The sequence below is a fragment of the Salmo salar genome, chromosome 13 (genome assembly GCF_965601325.2).
Source record: "Salmo salar chromosome 13, fSalSal1, whole genome shotgun sequence".
NCBI classification, from domain to species: Eukaryota; Metazoa; Chordata; class Actinopteri; order Salmoniformes; family Salmonidae; genus Salmo; species Salmo salar.
The window spans coordinates 72,249,553-72,274,127 of record NC_138303.1 but is presented as its reverse complement, the minus strand read 5'-3'; the positions used below and the strand labels follow the sequence as shown (position 1 = coordinate 72,274,127).

The window sequence follows — 24,575 nt, the reverse complement described above, 5'->3', positions numbered from 1 at the left end:
TTTGACACAAAAAAAGTCCAACCGAACACACTAACCTGGCTCCATAAAACCACAGTATAACTTTGAGACTTTCCTCTTTAGCTAAGTTTTTGTCTTCATTTAAATGTTTAAGGTACACGACTTGGCATCTAGCCCTCCACAATATGTAATATGTTTATGCTGTAAAATACATACGCAAACAAAGTATAAAAGTTCAACACACCAAAACATAAATTAAACATGAGCAGTGTCATCCATGATTCAGACTCAATCTACACATCCTGCTTAAAAAGCACCAAGATGGATGTTGAAAGGCGTATGTACAGAGCATGTTGTTTAATGGTTATACTGCACCAACCTTAAAACATCAAGTATGATCAATTACAGTATCATTTCAGATTGGTGGTATAGCTGTCATTCCTCTGAAATTGCTCATCTCTCTGAAAGTAGCAATACCACTTTCAGATTCAATGATCTTGTTAGCACCTGAAGTTGCAACTCTAAAGTGCCTTTATTGTACAGTATCAATAAGATACCCAATGAGAGACTTTGCTGGAAAGTATCGGCTTGCTGGAGATTTGTTAATATACCCGAATCTAAGTGCTAGCTTTCCATAATTCAGAGACATTTCAAACCAACAGTGAACCAAACGGTTGAACCAAAACATATGAACAATAGGTCTCAGGTGCACAGCAGCACCTGTGTTCCTACATGTATGGGTGAAACCATTCCTAACACCCCTCTCCTTCTCTGACCATCACCAGATCACCCCCCCCCCCCCCCATTGTCATGACACACATGGTTCAGCTTTAATGAGGCCAGATATGTCTATATCTACATGATAATGAAACATGTCGATTTATAAAAAAGAAGCACCCTTCAATGACAGAAAAACACATTTTAGAAAATAAAAACTTGAACAGCTCTGCGTAGCCCTGTTATGCCACAAGAAGCCCCTCCATTGATCTTTCTATAGGGGAATAGACAACATTAATACAAGCACACGAAGAGAAAAAATGCCAAGGCTACAAATACAGGAAATGGCCAACAAAGGCAGTTACTTTCATAAACAAATAGAAAAAATAATGAAAAAAAAACTAAACCGAAGCAGGCAACCAGAAGATGCCCTACAAAGGCCATCATAAGCCTTTCGTTCATTGAATCAGGCCCTCCCATATGAATGAAAAAAATACTATAGTATACTATGGCACAAAATCCTATCCTCCTCTCAGTACAGTACACGTTGTTTTTATTGATTAAGGAAGTTGTAGTATTTTTGGCATTACTATAGTACTTTTTAAATAGGAGATGGAGCCCTCAGAACTACTACACAAGGCTACAGTAAGTGTGCTAGTATAAGTGAAGATGGCATCAAATAAAGAGTAGTAAAAGCCAAGATTTTTCTCCAGTGCAAAATCCTTTCCCAGACAATGAGACACACCCAAAGTCCAACCTGAATAGTAACTAGGGCAGTAGCATGTGTTGTATAGAATGTGTGAGGTTGCATGTGTGTGGTTGCATGCCTTGAGTGGCATACAGTACAGTACACTTCTGTTTAAATGGAGCCTAATCCCAACTTAATCCCTTCCCCTCGCCCTATTCAGAATAGATCTATGAGCCTATGTGCTTAGTTTTACGACAGATCTTCCTCACAAGCGGAATTACTGACCATTCCTTTATGGGGTTAAGTAATAATGAAATGGAATTGATGTTTATACAGAATAACTAAAATGTACAAATCAACTTCTAAATGATTCCAAGAGAATGATTGATGGCGGAAACTGTTTGTCCACAATATATCATATACTGTATGTAAAGCATAACATGCTCCATTTCCCTCATAGCCATTATGAACACCTCATTTATGGTGTGTCAAAAGACCAGAGACAGATTTTTGATTAGCATGATATCATTCTACAACTGTAAGTAGACCTACATCAACCCAACCATATTATGGTATATATATTGTGACCAGTTGGATTTTTACATTCAGAATTATTCAAATTGGAACAAAAAAATGCTTAAATAAGTCATAAGAATAATAAAAACATATGCCAGTACAGTTGTGTTCAGCTAGCTGAGCCTTGTCATTGCGATGCCATGTCCTGTGCTCTGAGGTATATTTTGTAGGACGTAAGTGAGAACCTTGTGTGGATGGGATGAGTCTCTGGGAAGTGATAGAGGGCTGGCAGAGTGAGGCAGGTGAGGAGATTAGGGTGAGCAAGGTGCTGTAAACTGAGACCTAACTAGGCTTCATGGGCTGTTTTGACACTGGGGCCATGAGCTAAGCCTCTTCTGCAAACAACAAAGTAATACTGTAGTATAAAGATGAGATAGAAAATGAAAACCTCAGACACATGCATCCTTTTCTAAATGGTTAGAAAATGTGTTTGAAAATAATAAATGTTGAAGCACACAGTATTGCTTTCCTCAAATTAAATGTTTTGCACTGGAGTAAAACTTTTGAAGACATTGGATAGCCACCGTTTTAATTTCAAATTCTTAAAAAAAAAAATTAAACCATTGATTGATGCTGGGAAATGAGCAACATTTTAGAATGAGGGGTCATTTTCCAGGTGGGGTTTTGTGGCATTTTGGGGAAGAGTGTAACCTGACTCCACCACAGGCTCAGAGGAAAGTGACATGGTCTGGGTCCATGTTGTCCATGCTGGCCAAAATGGCCTTCTGGTCCTCCCGGGGCGGGCGGCGGAACAGCAGAGCGGAGAAGCGGGCATACGGGTCCTGTCTGATGGGCCGTTTCTTCTTCTTGCGGAGGTAGAGAACTTCTTCGGGCTGGAGTACCTGAGAGGTGTAGTCCTGCTGGGTCTGAGAGGTGGAGACACCTGGAGGATGGGAGGGGGATAGCGACAGGCAGGTCAGAGGTGAGAGAGCCTTAGGTCAGGATAAGAGGGCAGAGGTAGAGAATAAGGGTCCTGGGTGCTATCGGACAGACATTGGGCGGGAAGGTAAGGAATGCAAAACACACAGGAAACAATGGGTCAAAAGACAGGGTGGTTGAGTTAGAAAATGAGCTCAGTTCCAATCCAGGGTAAATACTTTACACTGTACCACTCCCCATACCATACCGCCATGTATGGTTGTTTGTGCACAATACCCTTGGAAAGTGGATACTTATCTTAGGAGGGTTCAACTAAGTTCATGAGTTGGAAATGCAACATGAATAAGTGAGACATTGAATTGTATGAATCAAAAGATAAATGCTGTTAACTGATCATCTACAGTCATTTGATACCGGTGTAAGTATTACTATAATTTCTGTCATGATTATGGAGAAAGTTGGTGTCAAAGTTAGGTTTCTGGAGAATTGCAGAACTCATTAGGGAACTACCTTGGTGTTCCCACCACTACGGCAGAGTAATAGAGATGAGGAAAGTATCACACCATACTACCTTATCACACCATAGTGACGTGCCGCTGAGTAGATAGCACAGTATGATGCATATATGTAATCTGATTGACGCCTGTGAAAGAGGAAGTCCTTGATAATCCTGTTGTGATCAAGTCTCTCAAAACATAGATGGCTAGTGAAAACAAATTTGAGTCTGCCAGACACAATATCTGTCAAATACGTGGTATGCCTCAAAATGTACACATTAATCAACCAGTGTCTTACGTCAGGATCATACGTCCAAAATGTCAGAGGCCTCACCTGTTTTTCTTCTGGACTTGGAGTTGTTGTTGTTGACCACCATCATCTTCTTGGCCTTTTTAATACGTTGGTATCTCAGTGCATCAAACCTCTCAGACCCCGCAGGGGCACTCGGCGCACCTCGACGACTTCTGAACAAAAAAAGGAGGGAGAACACATGTAACCCTGAGGAACTTCTGTCGAGTGGGCCTTTCCTTCTACATGAGGCTCTAAAAGTTCGAGAACCAAACCTTCTGAAGTCAGCTTCACATTACCTAAAGTTTGGAGCAATGTGACACACCTGAGGTTTTTGACTGAACCAAGCTAATAGTTTGGTCAAACAAAATCAAGAGGAATGTTTGTGTGACTTGAATCTACAGTGTTACTGTATTTTACACAATCTGTTCTATGATTTGTTGAATCTGAAAATAACAGGTGCAAATTTGAAAGAATATTGCAATTTGGAGAACATGAATGAGTATTCTCAGCCATCTCTTCCGTCTGCAGTCTTCCTATCCAGATACTGAGGCACTTTAAAACGGCAGCCCACAGATTCTGCCACAAACACAACAGGTTCTCACAAGGCACGGAAAACAAATAGCATTACAAAAGGGGTTGTCCTCCAGCTGTGGCTGCAGAGAGAAATTGAAGGCTGTTAGTGGAGGGGGGAAATCACAGCTGAACGACAAAGCATCATCAATATGTATTCATAGACATGGATACTGTCTACAATGGGCTTCACCATGCTGACAGGGGGAGAGATGGCGGGAGGGGAAATGGCTACTTGGGAACAGTCACATAACGAAAAGTAAGCCAAAACCAAAACTAAGCACTCGGACAACAAATGTAACAAGAGATTATTCAGATATTTGTTCTTAAAAATAAAATAATGTATAGCAATATTTAGCGATGGCATGCATGGCAGTTTGCACATGGAACAGGACTTTAAAGGGGAATACTGTGAAAAGCACTTCATAGGGCTGTGGTGTGGACCTAAAAATTCTACTTTCCCCACAATATCAAGGAAGTGCATCAACAGTTTTGGAAGGACACTTGCTTCACCTGGTAGTGAGAACTGTTCTGTAGTCCAAGCTTACAAGTGTAATTAGGTTATTTGCGTGCTTTGTTTCATACTGACTGGAGCGAAGGGAGTTCAGACGGCTAATCACATAAAATATTTCCTAAGAGTATAGATCCAAAATATTTTCATTTGGTGTCATCATACAGAAACACCTTGAGTAAGAAAGGATAATATGTCTCCTGCTTGAGAGGAATGCTAAGACTTAATACGTTAAAGAGGACCTAACAGAGTGCCCATTGCCATAAGACCAGACGAGAGAGTTACACTACAACACTCTTAGAAAAAAGGTGCTATCTAGAACCTAAAAGGGTTATTTGGCTGTCTCCATAGGGAAAACATATGAAGAACCTTATTTGGTTCCAGATAGAACCATTTTAGTTCCAGGTAGAACCCTTTTGGATTCCATGAAGAACCCTTTCCACAGAGGGTTCTACATGGAACCCAAAAGGGTTCTATCTGAAACCAAAAACAGTTCTACCTGGAGCCAAAAAGGGTTCTCCTTTTGGAACCCTTTTTTCTAAGTGTGTACAGCCTGGACAACCTATAATATACACTTGGGTAGGCTTAGAAAAGGGCTGTTACAATTGTCATCATATTTGTCAGATAAATATTGTTTTCCTCTGATATCTACTACTCATTCTTACTGAAGACACAAAAGAAGGAACAAAAAAAGAAGGATAAGTGCAGCTAAGCTGCCAAGGTAACACCATCATACAGTACATCATAATGCTTCTATAGTCAAAAGAACAGACAAACATTTTGTCTGGGGCTTGCTTGTGCAAGAACTTTCTTGCAGCTTTTTTTGTGTACACGTCAGCTGTCATGGTAGTAAATCAAAACACTCCTCATCAAAAAATGACAAGTGTTGTTAGCATACATCTCTCAAGCATGAAGTTGCGTCAGGGATACGTGTCTAATCTCCAAATCAATTATCATAAAAGGTGACATATGCATACTTATGTCAGAATGCATACATTATTGAATACTGCAGAACTCAAAATGCATAGCTACTTTGAAAAAAAATGAACTTGACTGGAGTAACAAACTTAAGAAAGCAAGACCCAATGACTCGTATTCCCCTTTAAAGGACGAGGTGATTCAAAGCCCCACCTGCTGCCCCCCCCCTTTCAGACATGGATCCAACCCTTACCTATTGTGGTGTAGAGGACCTGGTCACAACAACGCTGCCCAGATAGCTGAGATCAATAAAAAACAAAGCAGGTAAGACTCCAGGAGCCATCAAGAACGACCAACTGCCCCTAATCAATAATGATGGAGACATTGCAACACATGAAAGCGGACAGATCCCTGCAACACACTTCGCCCAACAAGCCTCCCCTGGCAGTCAGACCTGGGGTGTCCTTGGGGCAATGGAGGGGTGGGGTTGGGGTGAAAGGTTCAGGGAAGAGGCGGTTCATGCAGTCAAGTTACTAAGGATGATGATGGGCCCCCCTGTGCCTGCTGAGATGGACTCTCCTAAAAGCACCCTCTGCATTATAAATAAGGAGTCCTAAAAGGCCTAAGAGTTAGACACAGCAATGGCGTTTGTTTTGTCTGAGAGTCAATTGGGATGCACATATGGGATTCCTCCTGTTGGGTGAAAGCAGGGTAAAGCATGAAACAAATGGAAAACCAGGGATCCTGTGGTGATGTCTCTCTTATTCCAGGCTTTTAGGGGCTTGTATCAAACAAACTGCACAATGCATTTGAAATGATTTAGATAATAATGGCATTTTCTCCAAAGACTTACTATAGCCCTGAAAGGTCTGTAAGGTAATCAATCTGTGAAGCAAAACATTTAACTTCTCAGGTCACAAAGTGGTTATTCCACCAAGTCAGAATTTAGAGGAAAATGTGCAAATCGTGATTTGTTAAAAGACAAGTTTGGTACAGTACTTGCTTCACAGATTCCATGGATGGATATTTGAAAGTTGATTTCTGATATGAAAAGCAGCGTTAATCGATTTGAGAGTGACAGAACTCCTAAGCCCATCAAATAAATCTATACAGCAAAATGCCATTGCAAGAAATAATGTAAGAGTCCCCAGTCAATTTGTCGTCAAGAACTCGATCCCTTGATGAAATCATATCTCAAGTCTAAAAACAAGAAGCAATCAATCTTTACTTAATTTTTTTTTACATTGATATAAAGTCCAACCCCAATTTGACCCTAATTACCCCAATTGTCCTGACAAGTGCATTTAGTTGAACCATAATGGTCCTCAATGTCACTGTGTTCAGAACACAAAGCAACCTAACATTTTAAATAAATGTATACTGGCGCAGATAAGTAAATCCCTCCCTGAAGGCCTAGTGCACCTACCCTGAAGCTGACAACTGGGGTGGAGAGGGCTCACACGGAAGGACCTCCTCCTCAGTTCTCCTCTGGGATGGCATCTGCCCAAACATGTTGCTGCTTTCCACGGGGGGTGATGGGGACTGGGACGGGTAGCTTGTGGCGGAGGTGGCAAAGGCCATGTGGGAGCGGTAGCTGGGACTTGCCCTTCTGCTACCCTGGCCATGGGCGGGAGAGGATGAGGGAGAGGACCTCCAGGAGAAGCTGGCTGAAGAGGGGGGAAGCAGGGTAATCTCAGACATCTCTGGAGGTATGGAGGGCTGGACGATGCTGGGACGGGGACGGGGTCGCACTACAATCTCTGGGGAGCCCTCGTGGGAACTAAGGGGATTCTGGGTGAGGGGCGAGAGGCGGGAAGGTTGGAGAACCATGATGCTAGGCTCCATCCTACGAGCCTGCCTGGGGCTGAGCCGGGGGGTGGGCTCGAACCACCGGGTGTCCAAGCTACTGAATGTGCTAGGGCCACCCATGTGGGCTGCTGGGTCGAGGTAAGGCAAAACTGGCACACCCATACCGTGGCTTGTGTGTCTTAGCTGCCCTAGACTCTGCGCCTCTTGCATAGCTAAACGCTTGGCTGGAAGGCCCCGAGACTTGACCGTGCTGGGAGACTTGCCTGGACGGCTCTTTGGGGCCTCAAGCTGCAGGACACTGGGGTATGAGGGCACCTGGAGGGAGGAGGGCTGGAAAGCAACAGGGGGAAGAACATGGGGAGGAGGAAAGAAGGGTTCCCGGTGGAGATGCAAAGGGTGGTGGGGTGGAAAAATGAAGTGGGGCCCTTCCAGACTCGCAAAGGGGAAATCGGGTCTGTGCCAGATCTCCGGGGAGCGAGAGGAAGAGGTGAGCGTCAGGGGAAGAGGGAAGCTTGAGACGCCATAGTGTAGAATATCTCCTTCCCCCATCTCCTCAGGGATGCAGGGGTGACCAAAGGGCCCTTCAGGGTGGTAAGGGGGGGATGACATGACAGAGCTCAGAGGGCTGGTGTCAGGCATGTAGAAAGGGGGTGGAGGCTCGGGTTCCCCAGGGCTGCTAAGGTAACCGTAGAAGTGACCGTGGCCATGGGAGAAGGCTCTGTGGTGCAGGGAGCCTCGGATCTGCCCTGTGGCCTGGAGCCGACTGCTCTCCATGATGGTCATACCTTCCATGGGCCTCTGGAAGCGGGGGCTGTAGGCCGGTGGTTGCAGGTAAGACTCCTGGCTGGAGATTGGGGAGATCTGGTGAGGTCGAAGGGTTGCCATGACAGGGGGCATGGGCCCGGGATCGTCGTTCTCCTCGTCCGACTGGCGGAATTCGGGATATAGGTCCGACTCTTCGACAAAGGGGAAGCCCTCGATTCGCCTGGGCTTGATGGACATCATCTCCATGTCGCTGGGGTCCATGACGAAGCGTCCGTCGGGGCCTCGGCTGATCAGCTCGATGGGTGTGGTTGCCTCCGCTTCGTACTTGGAGACACTGTACTTTTTGCTTGTTATTGCTCGCTTGGTTTTCTTGTACAGGGAGAGTTCTTCCTTCTTCGCAGGACTCTGAGGGATTTTCTTCATGCTCATGCCATGGCCATCCTCTGAACCCTCCGATGGTGGTTCCATGGAAAGCATACTCTCCGGACTCAACTTACCAGAGGAGGACCTGAGAAACAATGGAAAGACAGAAGGCCAGTCAATGTTTGCTCAACGACCTCCTTCAACTTGACTCGGCAAACACCCAAATTAAGCCCCTCAGTCGATGCTTTTACTGTCAGGCATCATTTTAGCTGAAAATTACAATCAAATATATGAAATAAAGTCTCCAGTAAGAGATGACATGCCATTCATCCACAAAAAAAGGCTTTTCAAAGAGCCATGCTTTAGGTAACAAAATAAATATCAGATTATGTGCAGCTACAAGTTTAGTTTGAGCCTGAAGTTCAATTGGGGATTTCAGACACTGCTACCATGCACCAATGATTTGATCTGACAAAGCAGGGATTGGATGTTTATCATTTGGTTATGAATAGAGGATGGATATGGAGGGACCATGTGCAGCTGCAACTTTAGGGTTTTGGACTGCTCTCCTACGCAACGTCATACATTACTTGATAAGCAGACACTATTGAGTTATACTGTAGGTGCATGGTCTTGGTAGGGAGTCAGAAGATACACTGAGTAAAGTCTCCTTGGTGTACATGGTTAACAGACTATGTTGTCTATTAACATTCCATGTGCTCAACTGCATCACTTGAACAGCTCATGAGGAGACTGTGCTGATCATGAATCATGTCTGATTGAGTAATACATTTCCATTGTACAGTATATTTTTCTCAGTCATGGTAGTGTAATTGATGTGAAGTCAGTCATAATAATAAAGTGTATTTCAGTGGAATAACAATGCTTAATGTGTTTTCTGTATCACCTGACATTTCCATTGACTTTTCATAAACCTATGATAGAGCCAACCAGCGGCAATGACTAACATGCCCTCACCCCATCCACACATTCCCATTGCCCAGACACCGCCATCCTTAGGACTCAGTTGACCATCTTTAGCAGTGGGCATCCGTCCCTTTTTCCATCCTTTTTTCTGGAAAAGTCTTGTCATTACTCCAACTTCCCTGGACCACATACTCTCGAGCCTCAATCTCACTATATGTATTTATTGTGGCTATATTTACATGTCATCTGAATTTCAAATTGTGCTTTGAATATAAGGCAAACTTTTCAGAATATCAACTTAGAATACAGTAAATTCTAAGGTCCTCATTGTAGAAATCAGACTATATGTATTTTATTAGTATGGGTTTTATTCATTTGGAAGAAATGTGAAATACCATTTAGTCGAGAGAGTATTTATGTTACACCAAGAAATGAGGAATAACAAGCATTTTCCAGAAAACAAGAGAGCAACATCAGGACGTTTTAATAATACTTTATTCTGAGTACCAAAATACAATGCAAGGCTGAGGCTTTTTAGTATTTCACTAAGGCTTAGCTGTGCTTGTAATGGCTGCGGTGACAATGGAGGGGCTGAGTTTCCAAGGCAACTGACAGTCGATGACCCGTATTGAAAAACAATGACGTTCTCGCTCTCTGCTACGTATGGAAAGCTGCAGAAGGCACCGTCTGTCGTGGTGCAGGCTCTATAACTATAGTGCGTGACATAGGCAAACACATCTGCCTCCACTGGACACAGTGCACACCTACATTCAAGACACTTCCAGCTAAATATTCAATATCTACTACTCATGTGGTTCATAATATCTAAAACTATATCAACAAAGTTCAATACATAGAAAATAGCTATTAGAAGCAGTGCTATCTATACACATAGTTCAGTCTAGATAGAACTCGCCACAGCTATAAAATGTTATACTGTGTGCTGGCTTGTTTATTTGTTTCTATAAAAATCACTTTTGAATACAGTATTTGGCATTTGCTGAACGTGCCATTTTTCATGGTAAGATTTTCACCGCTCAAATTATTATGAGACAAAGATTAATTAACACTGGTTATAGAATGAATTTTAGCAGTAAAGCAATGAGGACAATACATGCATGTAAAAGTGACAACCTCATGAGGGTTCTCTTGATCATCTCTGGTTTGAATACAATGCTGTAAAATTACAGGTGCTTACGAATAAAACATTATACATCTAGTATGTTACTGTATGTTCTGTACTGTGCCATGAGCTTGTATACAGTACCACGAGCACCATTTGGCACCATCGCTGTGTGCTTACTATTACACATACACTACTAAACTTAACGTTAAATACTCTACTTTTCAAGGAATCTAACAGAATAGCTGAGAGTAAAACAGCAAAGCATAGAAAAGAGGGAAACTTTTCTACAAGGATGTGACAACGTAACTGCCAGGAGAAAATCAGGTGTGCAGGGGTGGGGTCGTCTCAAAGAGATTCAGGGGCTGCTTGGCTGCAAACAATCTGGAAGGACACAAGGTACATTCAGCTAAGACTTGTTGTGACATACCAACCTGAGGGAGATTTCTACAGTATGTTGTCCGTTCTGCCTCAAAAACAGTTATCGTTAATGACAACAAAGGAACAGTGAAAAAACTTGCTTGTCTGAAGACAAACTAGTGAGACCACAGCGAAATGACCTGGGATTAAATATTTATGTTAGAACTGACATACACTAAGTGTACAAAACATTAGGAACACCTGTTCTGTCCATGACATAATGACCAGGTGAAAGCTACGATCCCTTATTGATGTATCTTGTTAAATCCACTTCAATCAGTGTAGATGAAGGGGAGGAGACAGGTTAAAGAAGGGTTTTTAAGCCTTGAGACATGGATTGGGTATGTGCGCCATTCAGAGGGTGAATGGGCAAGGCAAAAGATTTAAGTCCCTTTGAACAGGGTATGGTAGTAGGTGTCAGGTGCACCGGTTTGTGTCAAGAACTGCAATGCTGCTGGGTTTTTCACACTCAACAGTTTCCCGTGTGTATCAAGAATGGTCCACCACCCAAAAGACATCCAGCCAACTTGACACAACCGTGGGAAGCATTGGAGTCAACATGGGCCATCATCACTGTAGAATGCTTTTGACACCTTGTAGAGTCAATCCCCCGACGAATCGAGGCTCTTCTCAGGGCAAAAGGGGGGATGCAAATCAATATTAGGAAGCTGTTCTTAATGTTTTGTACACTCAGTGTATAACCACTATGCATTGTGTGACTACGTACTACTGACAGCCACATGAACATTTCCAAAAGTCTAAAATTTATGCTGTAAAAAATAATAATTTATGTACTTTGGTAACACTTTACTGAAAACATGCATGTTTGTTATAAGCATGTATGAACCTTTGTCTTATAATACGCTTATAATAAGTCTAGCTATGAAAGAAATTCAGGACATTTTCTCAAAAGTGATTCAAAATGGCTGTTATTTAGTAAGGATGATTATTAGAGTAATTATGACAAGGTAATAATGGGGGCCATACATTCTTATGACAAGTCCTATGATGCATTATAACAGCATAATGCATTACACCTGCACGGTTTAAGTAAATTGTTACCGGTACTGAATGATGACATTTTTATGGAAACATATTTGCTATGTTTAAAGCCACAATCTCTGTTTAAAGCCACAAGCCTCATTCCCAGTCAAAAGTGTTGTCCCTGCATTTCTTTGTAAACTGTGTGGGTGGGTCTTGGCAAATGTAACTGCCACAGAGTTATTTGAATTATGTGTTAAAACTGTGGTTTAGGAGCCGGATAGCCCAGACTTCAAATAACTCTGGGAGTAATTTGCACTTTTGACAGGGAAAGAAAGTTACAGATAATGGGGCAGTAATAACACATTGTCCTAATTACTGAATAACTGTCAGCTTCTCTTGAATATCGATCTCGCCGATGTTATCAATAAATGTTAAATGTTAGCAACAAACCAAATCAATTGCTTTCCAGTTGTTGTACACCAGACCTGTTCCCTTTGTATAGCCATGCCATATGGTGACTTCCAAATGCATCCCAGACTTAAAATGCCATTGATCCACCTGTGCTAGGTTTTAAACAGGTCAGGCTGGTAGCATGGCGAGCCGGGCTATTCCCGGTGCATGGCACAGGAGGGCAGTTAGCAGTGGGGCGTGAGAAGAAGCAGCAGCAGCCCGACCAATGAACCCCACAAGATGGGAAGAGAGAGAGGAGGATTCTGGGTATGTACGCCCAGTGGAAACCTTTAATGGGACGAGGTTGACTGTCAACTCAAATTATAGGCAAAATGGGATTTTGGATCATTCTCAACACTGGAGTGGTTTCATCTTACATGTTCAGCATGGCGGTCAACATCGGGGGCAATTTTGACCATCTCTGGAAAACTGAATACATTGCCTCCTGTGCAATGTCGAGTCAGTCACTTTTATTACTATTTATATTGACTGTAGGTACACCACATACCGTGTCTTATATGTCAATTAGAGTTTGGAGCAGTCTGATCGCAAGTCAGATGCCTTTTTTTTTCCTGAATCTGAAAATCCTTGTCAGTCCCGGCTAATATCACGCTACGTTTGTGCACACCTCAGGGGACACCATTAATCGTACTGGTAAAAAATTGCTATTTGATCAATTTCGGGAAAAATTCAGAGATATCGGGATCTAGGGCTTTCATCCCAATTTGAATGTATTTAAATTCAGCTAAACAGGTTTCTCAAAGAAGGGCACTTTGTACCCGACAATGCTGTACACACATCACCCCCAGCTGGACACCTAAGACTATGTCATCTCTGGAGACTATAAAACACTATGACCCCAGGTAGGTTGCATCTCCTGTGAGTGGACCGCGAGGGTGCTTAGGGCCCCAATTGCTTGAACCGGCGTGTGACCGTGCCCAGCACATGAAGCATGCGGCCAAGCCAGCCAGCAGCATACTGACTGAGGGGCAGGCTGAACAAGGTGCAGGTAGCCACACTCACTGAGGGCTGGAGGGTGGGGGCCGGTAGCTGCTGGCGTCTTGCCCCTCGCAGTAGGGCTCTATGCCGGGCAAGGGGCTAAGAGGAGTCCTGCGGTGGGAAAAACAACAGAGACGGGAAGAGAAGGAAGAGAAAGAGGGGAGAAGAGGGAGGAGGAGGAATGCTGTCAATGAGGCTCCAGAGCTTCCACATGTCCAAACACAGAAAGAGAGAGAAAGAAGAAAGAGGAGGGAAAGAGAGTAAGAGAAACAGGGAGATAAAGAGGGTGTGAGAGAGTCCAAAATAAAAGGCTGGAGAGAAAGATGGAGAGAGATACAAAGACAAAGAAAGGTGGAGAAAGAGAGTCAGAGAAACAGGGGCATGAGGAAGATACTAAGAAAAGGAAGGAGAACGATGGCGAGAAGCTGAGTCAGAGAAACAGAAGTAGAAAGCAAAAGGGTGTAAGCAAGACAGAGAAAGGGGAGGAGAGGACAGAGAGAAATATAGAGCAAGAGCCAGAAACAAACAGAGGGGAAAAGAGAAGACAGGGAAGGAGCGAGAGATACAAGAAGAGATTTGGCCGGTGCACGTCTGACAAGTTCTCCATTTATTAGGCACAGTCATACAGCGTACAATTAGAAACCCACACATGACAGGAAGAAATACTGAGTACTGTGGAAGTCATGCATTTCAGAGGGAACGGGGGTATCCCTACCCTCTGTCTGGCTGTGGTAGCAGCACATGCACACCTTTGTTCCTATGACTTCTGGGAGACATTCCCCTTTTGTACTTTCAACCCTAAACCTATCGGCAGTTACTAGTTCATATTGGTGGGATGGAGAGTAAGCAAAATAGTATATTTAACTGATTAAGAGCAAGTGGAAAGGATACAGCTGTTACGTTAAAATCAGCATGGTGTGTACATGTAACTGCTGACACAATTTACTAGTTAGTAGTAGGAGGTAGTTTAGTAATTGATTTAACTGTAGAACAGACACATACGATAAAGTGGTACCAAAACCATATCAGCAATTTCTTAGTTGCATGTCTTAGCACCTATGCTCTATTCTTAGAGTCAGAAAAGGTTAACATCACTTTTAGTGCAACACCGTTGGGAGGCTCTGTCATTGAAGTACGTTCTATTACTCTAACGTGATATGTAGTGAGCTGGAGTGCAATTGGCTTGGGTCAACATTTACAGAAACCAATAATGACAGCTTGGCCTCCATGTAAAATGTGGTATTGGATAAAAATACCACACTGAAAACAATACATTAAGCATTGATGTTTTTGTACTTCTGTTCTCTATTTGCTGTGACTATGTTCAAGTCTTACATGGTTCAACGGTGACAAAAGAGATTTGGAGGATAACGTTCAAGTGCATAACCATAGTCAGTCAATGCAAACTCCTTCACTTTATTGACAAGTGGTTGGAAAGTATGCAATGTTGTTGATGATGAGTACTGCATATTGCAAAACTAATAGGATCATCCAATACAAGAGAGTGCTGCTGTTTGACACGGTGTGTTAACCATTAAAAGCCATATCCAAAAGTCATCAAAGGTTGCAGTTATTAGAACTGGGGGAAGAAAACAGACAAAAAAGAGGGGTTAATTAAATAATAAATCATTCAAGAATAAGAGATAAAAAATAAAAAATGAATTAGGCTCAGTCAGCAGTTTGGTCTGTTGTTCTTTAGAAGTGATGGGAAAAGTTGAAAAAACTCTCCATGATAACATTGATAAGTAAACTGTTTTAGTGTACCATGGTAAACTGCTGAGCAGAGTAAAGTTAGTGCCTGCCACAGAAGCATGGGTAGTAAAGCCAGGTGCAGAAGCATGAGGGAGGCCCCTGGGTCCAAATGAAAATAGCCAGCTAGGAAACATCATTCACAGCATGCATGTTTTTTACCATGGTAAACTTCAATTGGATTTGTTTACAGCTCAAGTTCCTGCCAGCGCCAAAAAAGTATTCTCGACAAAGATCAAAGAACAACATCGCTGTCAGGGTAGAAAAGAGGAATAATGAAAAAGTCAGGGAATTCTCCTCCAGATATTTTTGTCTACTGAGAAGACAAATCAACACACGGCAGGTCGAAATCATCCTTGCCGTAGTTGTGCCTTTAATACTGCATCATGGGAAAGGGGGAGAGGAGGAGGGGTTAGCTCCATGTGTAAGCGCAACATTCACCATACGGTAAATGTGCACCTGTACACATGATGCGGCGCGTTTCGCCACTGGTGCCGCACATCAGGCAAAAACAATATCAAGACCTTCCCCCCGGGGGCACGTTGCCATAAAAACTCACATGTACCAGCTGTACTTTGCCAGTGAGCCACTTTTCAACCGCAGCCTTTCAGCCACAGCCTCTGCTAACCTATAGTCATTGACAAAGTGAGCATAGAGGAGATAGGGGACAGAACAGAACATAGTCCTGGCTGAATACTTACGTTCCGGGGTGAAGTTTCCTGTTGGTACAGATCTAGCATCAACTTCCCCTTCCCCAATCCTAACTTTAACCATTGGTGGGGTAAATGCAAAACTGACCCAAGATCAGTGTCTACGGGAAATTTCACCCTAAACCAATTCTAACACAGAGAGAGTGAGAGGGATTTAACCCCTTTCAGTATCTGAAGCTGGTCTCTGATCATAGCTTTCACAGGAGGTCATATTTTATCCATGGACTTCAGATATGGATTTGCTATACCATGTTAGCTCTTGTGTGTCCCCTAGTGGTCTGATTTATCATTGCACAACATCTAGGGTGGATTATACAAAATATCCTAAAACTGGTTTGATGTTGCTAAAACGTTGGACTTTATACCCTATTGCCCTTTTCACACTACTACTGAGCCGAGCCATGTCAACCCGAGCCATGCTCTACTGGGCTTGCCTGGTTACACACCCACCATAGTTGCTGAACCTGTGCTGGATAGGCCAAGCCAGGACAGTACCGTTCGGGTTGGCACTTTAGTGAGAAAAGGGTCAAAAGGAGCCCCAAGACGAGGACTAAAGACAGACATCGGAATCAAGTGGAAGCTTTTGGGAAAATAACAGGCTATGGTGACAAATCGGATACCTACCTTTGTTTTTGTTTTTACCTCTCAAATGACACTCAAAACAACATAACTTTACAGACATAAAATATGATCTTCTCCTAAAATGTGGTGGTCCATCGTGTTGCAATGTTTGTACCGTCACACCAGGAGATCAACAAAACATGCTCTGTAAAAACAGTGAGTGGAGCAAAACAGATATAGATTGGAATGGAGCTCTATGGTGTACGCTTGTTCAGTCCTCAAAGCCCAGAGAAGCAATGAGTGTGAGAAAGAGAGAGAATCTGTGTGGCAATTAAGATGCTATTTTAATGAGGCCACATGAGCCAAATGAGACCTTGAGAGAACTGAGCAAGAACCATTTCTCCAATCCAATATTCTGTCAGATATCTGAAGCACCACCCTCAAATAATGATCAAATGTTCTGCATTTCATGTGAGGGATTTTTTTTATTGATGTGTCCATGTAGGGTTGTTTTGTTTTGCTACTAAAAGACTTGGCCTGTGTCTCACATGGCACCACATTCCCTTTATAGTGCACTACTTTTGACCAGAGCCCCCATATGACTCTGGTTAAAAGTAATGCACTATATCGGGAATAGGGTGTCATTTCGGTCGCACACAAAGACTTGGTAGTCAATGTTTGTGAACACGGTCGTGAAAACCTTTCTGTGACCCAGGAGTATTGATCGTTCAATCCAACTGTAATTAGGAAAACAAGGTCAATAACGATGGATTTAAGTTTCTGGGCCGTGACATACGCACGCTTGTGTACAAGCTGAACTCTACTAGTTACTAGTCTATTAAAATTACATTATAGAAAACAGGTAGACGAATATGTTTTCTCCAGGGTCTGCAACATTTATTTTTCATTTGGTCAATTTTGTTAGAATACGAGTTTTATTTTTCAATATCATACTGAAATTTTACTGTACACGATAAATATCTCAGATTAAAATTGAGAATATGTTGGTTCAAAATTTGACTGTTAAAGACCAAGTATTGGCTTTGCTGAGATGAACTATGGGTAATAGCTAGTTAAACAGTGACAGCCCCCTGTCCATCAATATTTGGCCAATCGCTGGCCAGTAATTGGTGGTCATTCCAATAGGCTTTCTCTATTTGATGGGTGTGTCTGTCAGAAGCATTAAATTGTGATGCAGTGCACCCTAGCCTTGATTTGCATCATTTGCAGCGAAGGAGGGAAAAAAAATAAAAGCATTGTTGGCTTGGGTTACTTACGGAGTTTCCATGCTTTTTCTGCAGTGTGTTATCGAGAGAGGGGGGTCTGAAAAAGAGGTGGGGGACACACAAAATAAGACATCCTTAATGTATCAATGCCATCAATGTCAGTTCAATGAGATGTCGATAGAGAGCTATCAAATCATGCTCGTGTGTCTGTCTGTGAATCCATGTGTGTGTCTATACTGTGTGTCTCACCTCTCCTCCTCTTGAGCTTGCGTCGGCGCTGTTTGTTGACGAAGCAGGCTGCCAGTGTGCTGAAGAGGACGGCGGCCGCCAGAAAACAGACCGTGGCCACGATGCCAGCCACCACCGGCCGCGTCAGTCCACCCTCATCTACCATCTCCGGGGGAGGGAAGAAGTCTGAGGCAGAGGATGGAGGCGAGTGAGAGAGATATGGGGGGGGAGACATTAAATGACTTGTCTGCCAGTAGACTGTAGGCTTGGACAGAGGTGTTTGACTCAAAACAATACTGTGACCGATATCAACACACAATAATAAGTATATAGGTATGTTAGAAAACAAATATTTCCAGGCTAGCCTTTAAACCTGCATTATTGTGAGCAAAAAACATTACATTATGTGCAAATTACTCAAGTAACTCTACATAGCCTTTGAACTAGGCTTGTAGCTGATTACGAAAGGGAGGGCCTTACATCTTTATTTATTTATTTATTTCACCTTTATTTAACCAGGTAGGCAAGTTGAGAACAAGTTCTCATTTACAATTGCGACCTGGCCAAGATAAAGCAAAGCAGTTCGACAACATACAAAAACACAGAGTTACACATGGAGTAAAACAACATACAATCAATGATGCAGTAGAATAAAAAAAAATAATAATAAAAAAAAATAAGACTATATACAATGTGAGCAAATGATGTGAGATAAGGGAGGTAAAGGCAAAAAAATGCCATGGTAATGCCACATCTACAGGGCAGGTCGTATCTGGCAGGCTACTGCCAGTCATCACACTAACTGTGTGTGTTCTGTATTTGCGTATGTGTGTGTCCCTGGCAGGCCCCTGCCAATCACCACAGCAACTGGCTGTCCAATTCACTTGATTCTGCGATTCATCATTTATGGCCCTATAGTGATCGATACACCCAAACACACTTAATGGAAATGGATTTGGAAACTCTGCTGGATTGATGCAGCTCCCCATAGGACCTGACTGAGTCAAGGGAATGCATTCCAAAACTCATGAGTCAATTCCTTTCCTCATTTCCTTTCCTTATCTACTTTCCTTTCGTGAACAGAGACTCGAGAGGACTCGATAGAGGATATGTTCCCACCCTCCTCATTTTATCTTGGGGAGAATTGTACTTTTTTTTCTATATCACTGTATTTCCCTACTGTATTTATTTATTTATTTTGCTCCTTTGCACCCCATTATTTCTATTTCTACTTTGCACTTTCTTCTACTACAAATCCACCATTCCAGTGTTTTACTTGCTATATTGTATTTACTTCGCCACCATGACCTTTTTTGCCTTTACCTCCCTTATCTCACCTCATTTGCTCACATTGTATATAGACTTATTTTTCTACTGTATTATTGACTGTATGTTTGTTTTACTCCATGTGTAACTCTGTGTTGTTATATGTTGTCGAATTGCTTTGCTTTATCTTGGCCAGGTCGCAATTGTAAATGAGAACTTGTTCTCAACTTGCCTACCTGGTTAAATAAAGGTGAAATAAATAAATAAAATAAATACATTTGAAATAACATCCTTCAGCATGACTAGGAACCAATATACACAGGCAGTTAGGAAAGCAAAGGCTAGCTTTTTCAAACAGAAATTTGCATCCTGTAGCACAAACTCCAAAAAGTTCTAGGACACTAAAGTCCATGGAGAATAAGAGCACCTCCTTCCAGCTGCCCACTGCACTGAGGCTAGGAAACACTGTCACCACTGATAAATCCGCGATAATTGAGAATTTCAATAAGCATTTTTCTACGGCTGGCCATGCTTTCCACCCCCCACAGCAACATGCCCAAGCCTACCCCATTTCTCCTTCACCCAAATCCAGACAGCTGATGTTCTGAAAGAACTACAAAATCTAGACCCCTACAAATCAGCCAGGCTAGACAATCTGGACCCTCTCTTTCAAAATGTATCCGCCAAAATTGTTGCAAACCCTATTACTAGCCTGTTCAACCTCTCTTTCGTATCGTCTGAGATCCCCAAAGATTGGAAAGCTGCCGCAGTCATCCCCCTCTTCAAAGGGGGAGACACTCTAGACCCAAACTGCTACAGACCTATATCTATCCTACCCTGCCTATCTAAGGTCTTCGAAAGCCAAGTTAACAAACAGATCACCGACCATTTCGAATCCCACCGTACCTTCTCCGCTATGCAATCTGGTTTCCGAGCTGGTCATGGGTGCACCTCAGCCACGCTCAAGGTCCTAAACGATATCATAACTGCCATCGATAGGAGACAATACTGTGCAGCTGTATTCATCGACCTGGCCAAGACTTTCGACTCTATCAATCACCACATTCTTATCGACAGATTCAACAGCCTTGATTTCTCAAATGACTGCCTCGCCTGGTTCACCAACTACTTCTCAGACAGAGTTCAGTGTGTCAAATCGGAGGGCCTGTTGTCCGGACCTCTGGCAGTCTCTGCCACAGGGTTCAAGCCTTGGGCTGACTCTTTTCTGTGTATACATCAATGATGTCGCTCTTGCTGCTGGTGATTCTCTGATCCACCTCTACGCAGACGACACGATTCTGTATACCTCTGGCCCTTCTTTGGACACTGTGTTAACTAACCTCCAGACGAGCTTCAATGCCACACAACTCTCCTTCCGTGGCCTCCAACTGCTCTTAAATGCAAGAAAACTAAATGCATGATCTTTAACCGATCGCTGCCTGCACCTGCCCGCCCGTCCAGCACTACTCTAGACGGTTCTGATTTAGAATATGTGGAAAACTACAAATACCTAGGTGTCTGGTTAGACTGTAAACTCTCCTTTCAGACTCACATTAAGCATCTCCAATCCAAAATTAAATTTAGAATCGGCTTCCTATTTCGCAACAAAGCATCCTTCACTCATGCTGCCAAACATACCCTCGTAAAACTTACTATCCTACCGATCCTTGACTTCAGCGATGTCATTTACAAAATAGCCTCCAACACTCTACTTGGCAAATTGGATGCAGTCTATCACAGTGCCATCCGTTTTGTCACCGCTTCATATTTGTCGCCAAACCCACTGGCTCCAGGTCATCTATAAGTCTTTGCTAGGTAAAGCCCCACCTTATCTCAGCTCACTTTTCACCATAGCAGCACCCACCTGTACCAGGCGCACCAGCAGGTATATTTCACTGGTCACCCCCAAAGCCAGTTCCTCTTTCGGCCGCCTTTCCTTCCAGTTCTCTGCTGCCAATTACTGGAATGAACTGCAAAAATCACTGAAGCTGGAGACTCATATCTCCCTCACTAACTTTAAGCACCAGCTGTCAGAGCAGCTCACAGATCGCTGCACCTGTTCATAGCCCATCTGTAAATAGCCCATCCAACTACCTCATCCCATACTGTTATTTATTTTATTTATTTTGCTCCTTTGCACCCCAGTATCTCCACTTGCACACTCATCTTCTGCACATCTATCACTCCAGTGTTGAATTGCTATATTGTAATTATTTCGCCACTATGGGCTATTTATTGCCATACCTCCCTTATCCTACCTCATTTGGACACACTGTATATAGACTTTTTCTATTGTATTATTGACTGTAGGTTTGTTTATTCCATGTCTAACTCTGTGTTGTTTGTGTCACACTGCTTTGCTTTATCTTGGCCAGGTCACAGTTGTAAATGAGAAGTTGTTCTCAACTAGCCTACCTGGTTAAAGAAAGGTGAAATATATTTTTTTTTAAATGACTGTCCAAATACTGTTTAAAACAATCTGATGCTGTAGTGCAACTACTTCATCAGGAGGGGGCAGCAAAGTACTTCCAATATTAGGAAGTAAGCTCTAGTGAATTTTTTGCTGCTCTCGTGAATTCTGGTGATGCCTTCACAGTTGCTCACAGTCCCAATCTCTGGTCCCAGATGTGTTTGTGCTGTGTTGACACATAAGGGTTGGCAAGACAGTATAAACAGTTCTGGGACCAGACTAGAAGTATGCCTGCATTGGGCAATACTGATTTATATTTAAGTAATTTTTTTGAAACATGATGGACCCTTAAAATTATTTCTGATTTGCTTTGTTTTGTTTTAAAGCTTTACAAGTCTGCCATATCAACATTTTAGTCTGCAACTTGCCCCATGCCTGTTTCTCTCTCATTTTAGACATGTTCTGTGTGATGAAGGGGTGTCCATAGACTTGTATGTGTATGCAGAGGTGTGTTGTTCACTCACCTGTACTGGATACTCCAACTGTGTTACTGGGCTCGCTGACCAGCTCCTCCATGACCGCCATGACCCGGAACTCATACCATGCCTCCTAAGACAGAGAGTCACACCTGTCATTATGGGGTATTGTGTGTAGATTGATGAGAGGGAAAAAACAACTGAATACATTTTAGAATAAGGCTGTAACCCAACAAAAAGTGGAAAAAGTCAAGGGGTCTGAATACTTTCCGAAGGCACTGTAAATTACAGAGTAAAAAGGAAGCCTGTACAGAATAAAAATATTCCAAAACATGCATCCTGTTTGCAATAAGGTACTAAAGTAATACTGTAAAAAAAAATTGTCCTGAATACAAAGTGTTATGTTTTGGGAAGATTCAACATAACACATCACTGAGTACCACTTCATATTTTCTAGCATGGTGGTGGCTGCATCATGTTTTGAGCATGCTTGACATCTGCAAGGCCTAAGGAGTTCTTTTTTTAAATTAAAGAAACAGAACAGAGCTAAGCACAGACAAAATCCTAGAGGTTCAGTCTGCTTTCCACCAGACACTGGAAGACAAATTCACCTTTCAACAGGACAATTACCTAAAACACAAGGCCAAATATACACAGGAGTTATTACCAAAACGACATTGAATGTTCCAGAGGGGCCTAGTCACACTTTTGACTTAAAATCGGCTTGAAAATCTATGGCAAGACTTGAAAATGACTGTCTAGCAAAGATCAACAACCAACTTGACAGAGCTTGAAGAATTCTTTAAAGAATAATGGGCAAATATTGTACAATCCAGGTGTGCAAAGTACTTAGAGACTTACCCAGAAAGATTCACAGCTGTAATCGCTGCCAAATATTATTCTAACATTCAAACTCAGGGGGTTTTAATACTTATCTAATCATGATATGTGTTTTATTTTCCATAAATGAAAAAATGAAACTCGTTCGATATTTTATTCCACATTGACATTCAAGTATTTTGTGTAGATCGTTGACAAAAAAATTCCCTTGAAAGACCTTTGCTTGAAAATTTTGAAAAAGCGGCAATAGTACTGTTTGTCCATCTTGAGACGCTGTAGCCAGTATACACTTCCTCAAAATAGTCAGAATGAATCTAAACTAACTCAAGAAGTATGTCATTAATTTATGTTTTTGAAGAGGAGATCTAAGTCACACAATTTTATATCTAACAAAGATGTTTGGTGCAGTATTTCTCAAATATTTTATATGCATGAAAACAAGTTGTCTATCGTTGAATGACAACAAACACTTAATTGAAGAATCTCTATGACGAAGGGGCGTAGACTTCGGCTCCGAACTTCGGCTTGCCTTGAGAAAAAATGTTGTGTACACGAACAGACGAAAAAACCCTTGCAGAAGACCAAAACGAACAAAAACATTACAACATTTTGTCATAATATACAGTACCAGTCAAAAGTTTGGACACATCTACTCATTCAAGGGTTTTTCATTTTATTTTATACTATTTTGTACATTGTAGAACAATAGTGAAGACATCAAAATTATTAAACAACACATATGGAATCATGTAGAAACCAAAAAAGTGTTAAATCAAGATAGATTTGATATTTTAGATTCTTCAAAGTAGCCACCTTGATGACAGTTTTGCACACTCTTGGCATTCTTTCAACCAGCTTTACCCGGAAGGCTTTTCCAACAGTCTTGAAGGAGTTCCCACATATGCTGAGCACTTGTTGGCTGCTTTTCCTTCATTCTGCGGTCCAACTCATCCCAAACCATCTCAATTGGGTTAAGGTTGGGTGATTGTGGAGGCCAGGTCATCTGATACGGCACTCCATCACTCTCCTTCTTGGTAAAATAGCCCTTACACAGCCTGGAGGTGTATTGGGTTATTGTCCTGTTGAAAAACAAATGATAGTCCCACTAAGCGCAAACCAGATGGGATGGCGTATTGCTGCAGATGCTGTGGTAGCCATGCTGGTTAAGTGTGCCTTGAATTCTAAATAAATCACTGACAGTGTCACCAGTAAAGCACCCCCACACCATCACACCTCCTCCTCCATGTTTCACGGTGGGAACCACACATGCGGAGATCATTCCATCACCTACTCTGCATCTCACAAAGACATGGCGGTTTGAACCAAAAATCTCAAATTTGGACTCATCAGACCAAAGAACAGATTTCCACCGGTCTAATGTCCATTGCTCGTGTTTCTTGGCCCAAGCAAGTTCTTCTTCTTATTGGTGTCCTTTTGAAGTGGTTTCTTTGCTGCAATTCCACCATGAAGGCCTGATTCACGTAGTCTCCTCTGAACATTTGATGTTGAGATGTGTCTGTTACTTGAGCTCTGTGAAGCATTTATTTGGGCTGCAATCTGAGGCTGGTAACTCTAATGAACATATCCTCTGCAGCAGAGGTAACTCTGGGTCTTCCTTTCCTGTGGCAGTGCTCATAAGAGCCAGTTTCATCATAGCGCTTGA

The 24,575-nt window shown here is 42.4% G+C and overlaps 1 protein-coding gene across 1 annotated transcript in view; it reads right to left on the bottom strand.

Moving 5' to 3' along the window:
- Positions 1–300: 300 nt before the first annotated feature.
- The window catches only part of LOC106567733 (protein turtle homolog B), a 176,517-nt gene continuing 152,242 nt past the window's right edge, over positions 301–24,575 (bottom strand). Inside the window, exons 15-20 of the mRNA XM_014137396.3 lie at positions 22,121–22,205; positions 17,942–18,106; positions 17,744–17,789; positions 7,033–8,688; positions 3,650–3,780; positions 301–2,822 (exon numbers count right to left, since the gene is read on the bottom strand). Coding sequence (XP_013992871.1) covers positions 2,608–2,822; positions 3,650–3,780; positions 7,033–8,688; positions 17,744–17,789; positions 17,942–18,106; positions 22,121–22,205 — 2,298 coding nt within the window. The 3' untranslated portion in view covers positions 301–2,607. The remainder of the gene's footprint in view (positions 2,823–3,649; positions 3,781–7,032; positions 8,689–17,743; positions 17,790–17,941; positions 18,107–22,120; positions 22,206–24,575) is intronic.